A 14,827-nucleotide genomic window follows, 5' to 3' on the forward strand; every position below is an offset into this window, starting at 1 on the left:
TACTCATAAAGGGGTCATGAAGCACCCCTTGGGCTTGTTGAAAAAACACAACCTGCGGAAAGCTGACACAGCTATGAACTGCTCTGCAAAATATTACAGTCGTGCGCGCCGCGTAAAGGCCACAAGCGGAGCGCGAAGTTGCCGTTTCCTCAGGCGCCCTCTTTTCAAACAGAGGCCGGTTCTCACTCTCGTCGGTGGGCGGGGCGTCCGCACATTGACATCGCGGAGACATAGCATGCTTATTGGCCGATAGCCGGATGAGAAGCGCTTCTTGCCACGAGGTGCCGCCACTTGCCCACGCCGCACTCCTCTCAGTCTGCTAACTTTACACGGTAGCTGCACTCGCGCATGCGAATCACAGCGCGAGAGGCGATCGCGTTTCATGACGCGCTGACGTAACTTCTTAACCCCGTGCCATCCCTCCCTGTCTAGCTTCCAGTGCGCTCGTCGGCACGAGAAAAGAGAGAAAGCGTTGAGAGCGTGCGCCAAACCCCTGTACCTCTGCTGATTCTTGACAGATTCGAGAAATTTTTGCGGGAATCGATTCGGGAGGCAGTAAACTCCGATATTAAGGTCATTAGATCATTACTTGGAAAAGTGGTTCATGACCCCTTTAAAACTATTTCAAATACAAGTTAAGTTTTCATAGGTGTGTAGACAAAGACTTAAGCTACATTGGCTGCTATAACTTGTTATAACCGAGCCAGTAATCTAGGCTCTTTAAGGGGGGACGCGGCTTTCGTATCGCGAAAAATGACAAAAAAATCGATTTTTTGAAAATCACATTTTCAGTTTCTGTAGCCCTTTTTATATCCGATTCCAAAATATCTTCACCGAAAACCGCGTAGAAGTGCTATAAAAAAATTGTTGCGCCTGCCGAGGTGGCGAAAATTATTGGGGAAATCGCAAAAAAACACTGATTTTCAAAAAATCATAGCCCCGCAACGACGCCACCGGGCGCCGATATCTTGGGCTCATCGGAAAGCGCATTTCTCCGTCTTCAATTCACCGCCGTAGCTGGATCCTCCCTTCGAAAAACAAGCGCTCAAAAAGCAAATGTTCGAAGGTCGTTTCGAGCCCTCGAGTGGCCGCGGTCCGCCATGTTGCCCCAGCGCGCCTCGCCAATTGGTCCGATGCTCGCTCCGGGAGATCGTCGTCTGCAGCTCGTGCGTCTCGAGCTCACGCTGTCGAAAGTCGCGCTACTTCGTTGCGTTGTCGCAATCGCTCTGTGTTCACGGCTCGACGATAACTTTGAACAAGAACTACGTTTAGTTTGGAGCTACAAGCGGAATCTCGGTGGGATACGATGGCGCGCCGCGCCGTAGCGAACATCGCAAACGCGCGTCTCGGACCGACTTTCTAGCGTTGACTCGTCGGATCCGTGGTTGGAGGTTCTGCTTATGCGCACTTCGGACGTCGTGACGAAGATGATCGCAGGACGACTCTTTGTACTCGCGACCACGCATTACGTACTTTGAAACATCGGGCACCGCGGCCGCGCGTCTACTGCTCGGAGTCGTCACTAGGCCTAACTCCGCTCACGGCGTCGGCACGCGAGACGAACCTCGAACTTTGCGGGCAAGAGCAACGCGTTAGCGGACTCGCGGCAGTGTGCTTCTTCGCAAGGAAGACGAAGCGCTTCCCCCGCCGGCTTCTCGGTACAGCGGATGGTCATTTACGCATCGGCAGCGGACCCCACGGCCAAGCTTGTCGCGAGCGGGCGCGCGTCGGCGTCCCGCAATGCGAGGCCAAACACGCTGCGCGCCTATTTTTCGTCGCCACCTAGGCATATTGCGCATCGTCACCGAATGCCGCCACCCAGCACATCGCGTGCCGACTTCCCGGACTATGCGGCCGTGCACTTAGAGGTGAAATAAAGCACTGTTGATGCAATTTAGGCGCGCTTGGAGCCGTGCGTGGTATCGCCGTAAGCGCTCATGAATCATCTGAAAAAATAAAAGCCTCGCAGAAAACCGTGTCACGACCGGGTGAATGATGAAGCGCATCGCAGGCGAGGTTTACAAATTAGTTGACGAGTGAAACAGGGAGATGAATCATATCTGCCCAGTTCGCGTCTTGAATAAACTGCTAAGGAATTCCTATTCCACCAATGTCTTGGCCATAACTGCCTGTTATTTAGGAGGAAGTGATAGGCTGCCATGATGAGAGCCGCTTTTAGTATCCTATAAAAATGATTCAATGATCAATTGCAATCAAGACTGTTAATTATGTTAATGAGAGCATGCATACAAGAAAGCTGGCAAATCATCATAGTACATGACCTACTTGCATTACAATATCTTGTTTTTTGTCATGTCTATTACACCACTTCATAACTTCGTTTAAAATCATGCTACATGTCTTTGTATATCAGAAAAGTATTTAAGAAAAAAAAGAAAGAAAACGAAGGCACAACAGATGAAAGGCCACATGTGCAGGAGGTCAACCTTATAAAACACATTAAAGATCACAATCTTCTGTGTTTAGAGAAGCAAGGCACCTCAAACTAAAGACAGGGCACTCAAGAAACTGCACATTACGAAGGACCAAAAGATTACGACCCCAGTGCCTTTTGATGAAGTAATATCGTTGGTACAACTTAAAAGCCGTTTCTCAAAACGACTTTCTTGCTTCCTGCTTTGCTTGTTCCGCTGATTTCTCACTGACCGCTGGGTCTATTCAGTTCCGTTTTTTGTTCTATATTCCTTGAAGCACAGTTCAGGGGTGACATTCTTGCTTTTTCAGTATGGCGTTTTGATAATTAGCTATTTGACAAGTTGCACAAAGCCTCGATGCCTGTTGCGCAGTCACCTCATGAAAAAATGAAACTAAAAAAAATTTTGTTGCAAATAAAAAAATCTAAGAATGTCCGCCCGCAATCAGACATCTTAGATGCAAAGCACTTTGAACGAGTTTCCTATCACATTTTTTAAGCGAGTCAGACTCGGAACAAGAGCAGAAGGTGAAATATATTGTAAATCAAAAGTTGTAAAGATATATTCATGAAATTATACAGTAGCTATAAAACAACATTTCAAATAAGTGTGCCAATTTCATCAAAATCCATGAAGAAATAAGAAAGTTGGTAACGAAAGCCACGTCCCCCCTTAAGTAGCACATATTTTGTTGGTGCATGCTTTGCCAACAAGCACACCTACAGTAATTCCTTGAACAAAAGGGGCTCATGGTTGAAACTGTTGAGTGGACATACTGGGTACTATTAATGTTTGTTGAGCAGCGCCATACTGTACCTATTACCGTATTTACTCGATTCTACCGCGCCCTCGATTGTAACGCGCACCCGTTTTCCGCAACCAAAAAAAAAGTAATACATCGATTGTAATGCGCACCCATTTTTCGTGAGAGAAAAGAAGAAAAAAAGTCCGTAGGAGTCAAACTTCGCACATTCAGAAGAACAAGTATTTGGGTTTTAAAGAACTGAAGTTTCAAAAAAGTAAACACAAAGTCAAAAAGCGGGCCTTGCGCTGAAACTGTCACCACTACGGCGGCGATACGAGTCGCGTAAGGATCAGTCCTCGCGCTGTCGGAAACTCCTTGTCGCTGTCAACACTCTTCGATTTCGGGAAACCGGCCCTGCTTTGGTCCACTGAAACCTTTTCGTGAAGCTTTGCTCTAAAAATCTTCTGCTTCTGTTTGCGCCAGTCTCGCACGCACGTCACGTTCGGAACTCCGAACTAGATCCGAACGACCGCGATGCGGCCGATTTTCGTCCAGTCTCTCTGCACATGTAATAACTATTCTTTTAAATGCGGCATCGTGGTACACTCGTCGAGTATTTGGAGTCGGCACTTCCATGCCGTCGATGCAAACGCAGAACGGGATGACAATCTCCTCAGCACACGTACGAACTGAAAAATGGAAAGAAATGGCCAAGGCGTGTAGGAGGCGGCCATTTTGAAATGTCGATGCAATACGATAACCGAGTTTCTTTTTTTTTCGGTACTCGATTCTAACGCGCATGCGATTTTTTGGACTCGTTTTTCGGAAAAAAGGTGCGCGTTAGATTAGAGTAAATATGGTATTTTTTCTGTGAATACCATGGGAATCATCAAGAACGTTTTGTAGCAAAAATTGTAGCAAGGATGGTGATTTGCAGCGCAAGTTCAGTTTCAATAGGAAGCGCAATAAAAACAGAGGGGACAGAGAACAGGACACTTTCTTCCCTTTCTGTTTTTATCGCACTCGCTGTTGCAATTTAAAGCGTGCTCTACCAACAAACCCAATCATACACCCTTCTATATTCGTATCACCTGTCTTCAGCATAGTAGCACTTGGCCACATCAAGAGAAATAGAGGGAAAAAGGCAAATTTATTACTTTTGTTGTAAATACACTAACCTAGATAAAAATTATAGCGAACCACGTGCACCACATGTACCTTTCCAAAGACGCGTGGACAGCCGAAAGGAAAAAAAGAAAGACTATTTGTGATACCATTTTTTTCATATATCACACCCCTGCTTGCATTTACCCTCTATAAATTTTGTGGCATAGTTTACAGTTTATTTGCTCATATGTTATCATGCAAAAAAGCAAATTGTCAAGAGATTCCGACTTTTAGCATGCCCTGCGCTGGTGCAACACATACCTGCCACGCTAAAGTTTCTCTCACTGTTAGCGCTAGCCGAAGGCGTGCACAAAATCTGCCTTGCAAGTTGTGAAGGCGTCGGTACTCGTTTTTCTTCCACCACTGGAGCTAATTTCGAATGTCATTGTGGACCTCTGCAGAATGAGTATAGCTGTCCAGCTCACCCCTTTTTTTCATTTTCATATGTCGTGGCACTCTTTGATATCATCTATAAAGCTCCTTTTTTGCAGGCTTCTCGCAGGTTTCAGTGGTGTATGTTATGCACGGTTCGTGCCATACTCTTTTCACCCGATTATAATGGTGTACCTGTCTATGTCTTCCTAACGATGTTGTACTGGTAGCAGAACTGGCTGGAGGTGAACGAAGAGATTTCGATTTATATTCGGGGTTCGTTCCAGTTTGGCAACAAAGGTGTGAATAAGCTTTTCGACGCTGATTTATTGGTTGCATGTGGTTCGAGGTAAGGGCACATTTCCCCGCACCATACATCGGCAAACTCACTCATGAGTTGACTCTCTCAGGCTCACTCGGACTCGGATTGCGCCGTGAGTCTCAGTCCAGGTGAGTCCGGTTCAGAAAAATTTCACTGAGTCTTGAGTCCAAGTGAGTCCGGTTGAGGAAAGCTCTGGTGAGTCTGAGTCCGAGTGAGCCCTGAGTGGAAAATACCTTATTTGAGTGAGTCTGAGTGAGCTGCACTTTTTTTGCAGCCCTATGCCCTGCACGGAATTCATACTTGTCTTTTGTAGCGTTAGCTACGCTTGCCTAGCCGGAGCCAATTTTGCGTGGAGGGTTATGAGCCGTGCTGCGCATGTGCGAGGATCAGTGATGTCACACAGCTGGGTCACCGGAGCTGGCATCTCACGCGCTCTCTGACACCGCTGCGCACGGCTCGCCGCTGCTGGTCTGCGCGTTCGGGAGGAGTGGCGTCGTAGGCGCGGCAGACACGCTGGTGCCGGCGCATGCGCAGACTCCGCCAGCCCCGTGCGCAGCTCGCCGCATTCGAGAGGAGTGACGTCGTAGCCATAGACACAGTGGCGCTGGCGCACGCGCAGCTATTCGCCTTCGCTGTGCAGTCGCCGTCAGACACTGCGCTGGGGCCGCTTGATAGCGCCTCTGACTGGCGTTTGCAGGTGGGTAACACCATGGAGAAGGAGAGCGCAAATGCTGCTTGACGGTGCAGAAGAGCCGAGAAGCTTATCTCATTGGATCCCGAAGTAGTTGCCTGGCAATTAGCAGTTCAGCATGCGAAGAATGAACAGAAGAAGGCTAATAATCCTAGACAATCTGGAAAGCTAAGAATAATCATAATCAGCTGAACCTTTGCTAACGCTATGTATATCCTGGCATAGCCGAGCTAAGCCACTGCAAATTTTTTTCAATCCAGATATTTGATCAAGTAAATATACTTTGCCCAACACCCTGTTTAATGGACCTTTACTGTTCCTGCACATTAGAGTGCTGTTGCGGCATTATCATCTAGCTCTTGTGTCAACTAGCAGAATAGGACGAAAGCTCACACATTAACAATGCTGGCACACAAAGCAGGCTGTGCATGTCCATCTCATGTCACGTCACATAACCACTGGGAGCTGTGATGGAACCACAGAAAAAGAATATTTTTCTGGAGTGATTCTATCTGACGAGACTTTGCGCAGACCTTTCGTTTTAGTGGACGGCTGGAACTTGCAAGAACTTTTTGAAAGTTCCAGCGTCAGGCCAGGCCGGCCCATGGGCTGGGCTGTGCCTGAGTTTTCAGGTTGGGCCTAACTCATGCAGGGCTCTAGCTGGGTGATGGCAAAAATGCTCATTTTTCTTGATAATATGTAGTATATACTATTCAAACTATTCAATTAAAAATTATTTGACCAAATGACTCTTCATTTTGAACCTCTAATTTACTATTCTCCCATTCCTGCGAAAGTGCCATTGCGAGCTCTGACTAATCCATAAAATTGGCTCAATGGTTCTCTTTTGATGTTGTGTTTCTGTGACACACATTTAGTATTCTCTAACAGTGTAGGAATATATTCGGAAACTTCGAATATCGAATCATAGTGTTCTACTATTCGATTTCGTCTTCTAATCATATAGCTGCTTTTCGTAAGTATGCATATTGCTAGAATAAGCTACAAATATTTCAGAATGCCACTCGCACCGAAATACACAGAGGTTGGTGCAATTATATGAGATTTCATACGTGAGGGCATAGTACAAGGTGTGTTCAATAAGTGTTGAACCTTTTTTTACAGTGAAAGCTGTTATGAGATCATTTCAACGGCCGTTTTTGGTGCCGTAGTTGTCCGCCGCCGCCGGTGTCCATAACCGCTATCGCACGAAATAAGAAAAAAAAGGAAATAAGAAAAAATTTCCAGGATGGAACGAGGTTCGAACCTGGGCCCTCTGCGTGGGAGCCCTCAGGGCCATGCCGGTGCTTGAAACTGCGTTGCAGAAAGACCCTATACAGGCTTCATGTCGGGAAGTAACCACATTAACATATGTAATGTAGTGTATAGAAGAGCAAAATAACAAAACCAGGCGTCACACAAACGCGTATTCTGTAACCGGGCGTCACACAATGCAATTTGCGCAAGGAGTGGGTTGTTGAATGCTTCCAACCCATTACTAAGGCCTCTGCGATAATTCTTCATCGTCATCAGCCACAGCATCAACAAAGTGCACATAATGCTTTACAGGTGTTTAGCGAGTACCACAGTTCTCCGCAGAATGACGAAAAATTGCATAGTGGCTGCTTCCCTGCATCACAAAAATTGATTTATAGCGTAGTGGGTTGCTCGCAAGTGCACTTCTGTTGGTTGCCAAGGAAGCAGATAAGGCTGTCATGATCCATTTCCTCAGGCTCTCAATAAAGTTAATTCCCTCTCTCTCTCACTCTCCGTTTCTCCGGTTAACGTATGTTATAAAGCGTGGTGGGACAGGTAAATAACTACCGGGCGTCACACAATATGAATTACGTAACTAGTGGGTCGTTTAAAGCTTCCAACCCATTACAAAGGGCTCAGCCACAATTCTTCATCGTCATCAACCGTCGCATCGACTAAATGGACATAATGCCTTACAGATCGTACCTCGCTTCTCCGCAGAATAACGAATGATGTTGCGCTGGGTGCTTCCCAACTTCCCAAAAATTATTTGTGGCGTGGTGGGTACGTTGCTAATGTACTTGTATTAGTAGCCACAAGAGAGTTTATAACGGGATCTAGAAATGCCGCTCTTCCAGCTTTCACTGTGACTGTGCTGCGCTTTCCGTGCAGGCCTGGCGTCTTTAAGCAAAGACGCCAGGCCTGCATAAGCAAAGGAAGTGTGGAAGGCTTCGTTAAGTGGATGTTGTGGGGTCTCGAAAGAAGCCGCTCTCTGAACACAAGGACACAGTACACATGGTTGTACAATGAACACATGGACATTTATTCACACGTTCTCCGTGTGTGCTCCTAGCAAGCCGCCAAGTTCAAACACGTGACAGGAACCGATGTGCAAACAAAAAAGCCCTTAGCATGCAGACATGTTCGAACACGCCACAGCAAACAATCGCCTTGCTCTCAGGAAAGCATGTTGCTGACGCTAGTGATCAAAATTCCCCCTAAGCCTACTCTAATCCGGCTCAAACAAAAGCCTCCCACATTGGGTGCCAGTGTGGGGCCTTGACAAAGCGCGACTCTCACAACGAGCGGACATGGTGCTGGACACGTGAGCATTTATTAAAAGCTTTTACATAACGGCAAGCTCGCCAGCTGAATCTAAGGAATAGCTAGAGTAACATGACAAATAATCCAATATAATGCCAATACAACACACAAACAACATAACACGTACAATGTACCACGAATGCGGCATTACCAATGTTCGACTCACCACGGGAGCCCGTGGGAATGAGCCGCAGTATTGTCCCCGCAGACCTCCCATGAGAGACGTCCATCCAAGGCCGCGCCAAACCCCAAAAAGAGAAAAAATAGTGGTCATCCTCGTGCGCCCGCGTAGTCTCGCTCCTGCCAGGTGTCGCCACTGTGCGAGCACACTACGCGCCCTCTTTCGCTTGGTGGCGAAGCTAACTACGACGTATGGGCGCCATGAGGCGAAAAACGACCTTACAGGGGTTGAATCGCACCCCCACAAGGTATGGAAGGGACATTCATGTGCACGCTTGAATTTTTTTTCCACCGGCAGAAATTATCAGTTTCTGGCAGTTGGCTCATAAGTGAGGATGTGTAGCGAGCACTTGTATGGTTCCAGTAAATTGCAAAATGACAGAACAATATGAGCAGTGATATACCAACAAATTTTGCTAGAAGCTCGGTGATACGCCAGCAGAAACGATTAGAAATATACTACAGGCTTTCGGTGACGATGCCACAAGCACCTCTCAGATAAAGGAGTAGTACAACTGCTTCAGAAATGGCCGCACATCAGTGGGCAGCAAACCATGTTCGTGCAGACCCTCATTAAGGCAAAATAAGAATGTCATTGAGCAAGCGTGGACTTTTATGATAGAGTTTTGTCTTCTCACAGTACGAGAGCTTGCAAACAAGATAGGGGTAACGAATAGGGTATTCATGCTGTAGTAGTTGGGCTGAAAGCCGCATACATATATGTATATGTGTGTTCATGAAAAAGCATGCTGCTACTTGGAATACAGCAACTATTTCTTGAATATGAGTCCTGCCCTTTTGCACTTCGTGATGTCTGCATACGCATCTTTTCACCTCAGCACTCTTGTGTGCCCTCTCTGGGTTTTGCCTTTTCAAAGCACTGTATTTTGTCTGTTTGACTAAAGTACTTCGCATAACGTGGATTTTTTTGTAGTGCTTTTGTCTTGATTGTTAGTTACAACATGCCTTTCCCTTTAAACTTGCAGCCTTCAACTATCAGCTCGTCACAGTCCTCTGCGTGGATGAATTTGGTGCCGGCTTTCCAGTCGCATATTGCATCTCCAACCGCACTGACGAGAAGGCCATGGCAACATTTTTTGCATCAGTCAGATCCAAAACTGGGCAAATACCAGCGGACATTTTCATTACACACGATGGTCTCTCATTCTACAATGCCTGGAGCGAGGTGATGGGACGTCCAAAACATCGACTGTTGTGCACGTGGCACGTGAGAAAAAACTGGCGAGACACTGTCAACAAGCACATTCAGAACAAAAAGCTCAAGGCCTCCGTCTACAGGGTAAGTTGCTTCGATAGATATCACTTTTTAATAAGAGGTATAATTGTTGCTAAAGAGACAAAAATATGTTACCTGTGTACCATGTTTGTGTTTCTTGCCTCGATTGTGTTCATACCTGTAGCAGCAATTATGTCTAATTGCAAGCACCAACTAGGCCATGAAGTTCTTTTAGAGCACTTTACCGGATGACTGAAATAATAAACAAAGGAATCTGAAGGCAAGGCTGCTGCCATGACTGCCTGACATGACGTACCTTGTTTGATTACACACCAGAATTTTCAGTGCTTGTACGTGGCAGCCATGTCTTGCCATGGCCAGCAGGAACAGACACGATGAATGACAGGTGGCAGATGCTGCCAGTGATCACTTACCATAGGATGTCATGTCATGAACCAGCATTCTTCTGTGCACGAAGTTGGCTGACCGATGATTATCGGGTGCGAAAGTAAAAAGAATGTCACAGTTCCGCCACAAGGGCAAAGCAGTGAATGCAATAGCAACAAATTGTAATGTGATACGAAGCGAGGCTAGCAGCTAACTCCTTTAGCATCCAGTCTGTCGTAACTCTACGAAAGGATGGCGTAAGGGAATGTGGCCGCTGCTGCAAGCGAAGTGACCTTCGTGCTGCATATCGCTTCTTCATGAACTGAGTGATGAGAAAACAGCACGTACAAAGGTATGAGCTGTCTGCTGGTCCCTGTCAAGGAAGGGCATGCGCCACTGCGTCCGGCCATTCAAAGTATGCAATTCTTCTGGAGCCACACAACCCTCCCCCACATGGGCCTTTGAAGTGATGAAAGATGCCCAGCGCCTTTCCTCTCCATTTGAGCCACGATCGTCAAATGACCTTCGCATGCTTTCACTCTTGTGTAGAATGTATGACGTGCGGGACAATATTGTGCCGTTGGAATTTATACGGAACCTCATAGAGACGCTGACGCCGACAGTGAAGATGCGTCTGGAGTGTTTGTGAATTGCTATCGCAACGAGACAGTCTGGTCTAAAGCGCTGCATTTGAGGTTCAGTATCAGTGCCCCACGCTAGAATATCAGTCATTAATACCATAGGCACATAAAATATGCTTGGAGATAGCTGCACCTCTATTCTATCCACAACCACTCAATTTTGTAGTCTTGAAAGCATCACCCTATAAAAAATTTTCAGCGGGATGATCAATGTGGCAAATTCTGCATTCTACGCAATTGGTGTGAACACAGAAAACCCACATCAAGCTTGGCCATTTAGAAAAAGTTTGTGAGGAAGCCAAAGCAACATTGCATTGCTGGAGGCACACAAATAGAAGCCATTGTTGTGATCAAAATTTGGAAGTTCATTTATATATGGCACATTCCTGTAGTCTGTTACCTGTCCAGAACAAAGCAGATGCAATGGGAGCTGCTTAAAGGGACCGACAACCAATTTTCATGGTATCTATTTTCTTCAGCGCAGTGGAAAGCTTATTGGTCAGAGTGCCTAATCATGGAATGGTAACGTGGAAAACGCCGCGAAACATTTGTAATAAGAATTTTTCCATCTGCGGCGAATATGAAGTCATTATACACACGAGTCAACATATGCTGCAAACAGTGAGCGCGAGAGCGGTTCGTGTTCGAGCGCGGTGAGTTACGCGCCACTGCGCATGCATGCACTACGTGCGCATGCGCAGTGGCTCGACATGGTCCACTGGCGGCCGCAAAGGCAGCGCCGCTTCTCACTGTGCAGCTCCTTTTACCTCGTAAGCAGCACAGAATTGAGGGGGGCTGGATAATAATATACATACTCTAACTTTGAGGACTAATTACAGCACTCATGACAGCATCAGACTATGTACAGCAAAGTGATAGACTTCAAGGCTCTTCCGCTAGGCTGCGCGACATACCGGTTTTTGTTACTTTTAAGCACGATTTAAAAATATAAATCCTACTCGTAACGCAAAAAGGATGCTGGAATCGGTCACTATATTTTACGGTCTTTTCATTTATACCTGGATCTAATCCCACGTTCTGGCCAGTTGTCGGTCCCTTTAAGTCTAAAGCAAAACAATGAATCACTTGAGACTGAGAACTTATTCTTTGAGCACTTTATTGTAAATAAATAAGAAAGTAAATAAATTGCTCGAATTTGATGCTTTAGAAATGTACATTATGCTGTGTATGGTGTAGTAGTGGAGGAGTCATATTAATTCGGCCAGAGGGAATTTATGGTGTGCATCTGAATCCAAGCACACAAGCATTCCTAATTTTGCTGACATTAAAATTTAGCTGAAATGGCAGGGATTTGAACTGGCATCTTTTTGCTCAGCAGAACAACACCATAGCCAAGTCCATATAAAGTCCTCAGGAATACCAAAAAAAGGAAAAAAGAACTTCATATTTTCTGAGCATTTGATCTTTTCTGGTGCAAAGGAGGCTGATCACTATTGTCAGTAACAACAGCAGTCACTCACAAAGTGGCATCATTTATTTTGGAAAAAGCCTATGTGCTAAATATATAGGCTTATTAAGAATTGCAAAACCTTTACAGTTTCCTAGCTCTCTCTTCATAATGGGAGTAGGCCTATGTGTTAGTATGAAGATGGCGTAGTGAATAGTCTAATGCATCTGTGGCAACACACTCTGCGCATCTTTCCACACAGCCTCTGCCTTATTATCATCCAGCCCAACGTAGCACGGCTACACGCTGCGCTGTATTTCTAATAAAACACGGTGCCACTGCAGTGTCATCCGAGGTATGTGTAACTGGCAGTGGCTAAAAACAGGCTGCCCGGCTTGGAAGATTATTATTGTTTTACTACCCAGGCAAGCGTAACGTCGGTATGCTCGCTCACTGCTGCTGCTGCTGCTAATCAAATAAACAGTTGTTAGGTTTTTATGTTAGGATTCGTCTTTCGGTAGACTCGACGTCCCACACATCACATTGAAAGGGAAGGGTTTTGATAGTTGCATACAAACTTGTTGAGGCAGTAGCGTAAGTCCTTCAGATCATTTAACAGACCAATTTAAGCACTCTGCATAATGTGTATAATTTATTATAGGGTTTTAAATGTGTGCGTTGCTACAGATTCCATACCACTGCCAAATTGCAGTTTGCTGCAATTTGGCAGTGGTAGTGTGGCTGCCTGTGCTTTTGGGATGTTGTGAAATGGTTTTGTGATATCACTTGTGTGACAAATCTGGTTGGCTCCTTAGCTCTTGTACAAGATAAAGAAACACGAGCAGCCGGGCTTATGGCGGCACTTAGTAGTGCAAAGGTCAACCAAACTGACCTGCAACATGACCTCTACAGCATTATGCACACCAGCGTGCAATCACAGATGGCAGCTTAGCCTCAACTGCTTCGTAAAGAATTTGTGGATAATGAACCTGGTTTGATAGGAGGGTAATTTTTGCCCATGGTTCTGTTGAAACGAGGTGCTTTGCTAAGATTATCATGTGAATGATTTAGTCTAGTTGTGGTATAAACGCTTACATAATTTTAAAAAACTGTTTCAGGGACCTTTAAAAGGGTCATTAACCACTTTTCCAAGTGATCATGGAATGACCTCAGTATCGGAGTTTATTGCCTCACGAACTGATTGGCGCAAGAATTTCTCGAATCTGTCAAGAAAGAGTGGAGTTACAGGGGTTTATTGCGCACTTCAAGCGCTTTCTCTCTTCTCTTGTCCTGATGGGTGCGCTAAAAGCTACAGTGAGAGGGATGGCACAGGGGAAAGAAGATACATCAGTGTTCAGCATGACCTTGAGCGCGCATGATGAAATGCCATCGCTCTCTCCCATTGTTATTTTTATGCGGGAGTGTGGCTCACTGTGTAATGTTAGCAGACTATGGAGCGCTGCACTAGCATGTGGCAGCACCCCATGGCAAGAAGCACATCTGATTCAAACGCCACTCTTGATTTATGTTGGCCATTGGCATGCTACTCACTGTTCGAGGTCAAACAGCGGGTGCTGGCAGCTCGGCAGCTTCAAAGAGAGTGAGCACAGGCCTCTGTATAAAAACATGGCATCTGAGTTGGGGACTCCAGCGACGGAAATCGAGTCTCGCTTCTGCAGCATTCCTCGTGAACAGTGAGGACGAATCACCGTTGTCCCCATCCCGCGAAACGTCCACCCCGAGCATAACGAGGGTAGGAGATGGGCCAGGGCAAGGGTTCTTCTAGAGAGGGCTCACGATCAGGCCGGGGACTGTTGCTTCGTCGACGCGGCCCGCTATCCCGAGGGGAAGGCGTATGTGGCAGTGAGCATCAACCACGAGGGGATAATCACGAACTCGACGACGGTCCCGGACGACAGCAGCCGAAATAGCGGAGCAAGCTGCGATTGCGTTAGCCTTGCTGGACAACAAGAGGTCCACGATTTACAGCGACTCGAGATCAGCGATTAGAGCATTTGCCAAGGGCACCATCTCGGAACCGGCCTTGCGGATCCTCCGGGACAAGAACATCGAGCCACACCACTCGTCTGGTTCCCAGCTCACATGGGACAGATAAAGGGAGCCCCGCCCAATCTCAATGAGTCGGCCCACATAGCTGCGCGAGGACTAGTAGACCGCGTAGCTACCGGAGGGCGCGCTGAGGTTTTGGAGAATCGGGACCCGCCCACCTCGTATAACGAAATTACCAACATTTTACCTGGGGCGGAGACAGTACCCTCCACCACACAGAAAATTAAGCAGACCACAGGCTCTGACACTTAGGCTACTTCAAGTCGGGGCGTACCCTAACCCCGCGCTATTGCACAAGATCTACGCCAACTAATGCATGTTCATTATGTGCAGATATCGCTAATCTCGAACATATGCTCTGGCTGTTGTATTTGTCGAAGACTGTGAAGCGGCCACCCACTTCGGAGCAACTTGGAAGGCCCCGCGGCGAAAGGGAGGAGGACGGGCAGCTCGGGGGGGACGCGTTTCGGCAGCAGCGGCCCGCTATCTGGAGGCGACAATGGGTACCGGAAAAGCGGAAAACGACTACAGGTGACATCGTCGTTTTACGACGTACGCGCCCAGCCCGTGAAAGAACACTGAAGCACATGGA

The 14,827-nt window shown here is 46.7% G+C and overlaps 1 protein-coding gene across 1 annotated transcript in view; it reads left to right on the forward strand.

Annotated features, from left to right (window-relative positions):
- LOC119391058 (uncharacterized) overlaps positions 1–14,827 on the forward strand; it is a 38,747-nt gene that overhangs the window by 4,688 nt on the left and 19,232 nt on the right. Inside the window, exon 3 of the mRNA XM_037658742.2 lies at positions 9,479–9,792. Coding sequence (XP_037514670.1) covers positions 9,479–9,792 — 314 coding nt within the window. The remainder of the gene's footprint in view (positions 1–9,478; positions 9,793–14,827) is intronic.

Source organism: Rhipicephalus sanguineus, chromosome 4, assembly GCF_013339695.2.
Source record: "Rhipicephalus sanguineus isolate Rsan-2018 chromosome 4, BIME_Rsan_1.4, whole genome shotgun sequence".
In the NCBI taxonomy this organism is placed as follows: domain Eukaryota; kingdom Metazoa; phylum Arthropoda; class Arachnida; order Ixodida; family Ixodidae; genus Rhipicephalus; species Rhipicephalus sanguineus.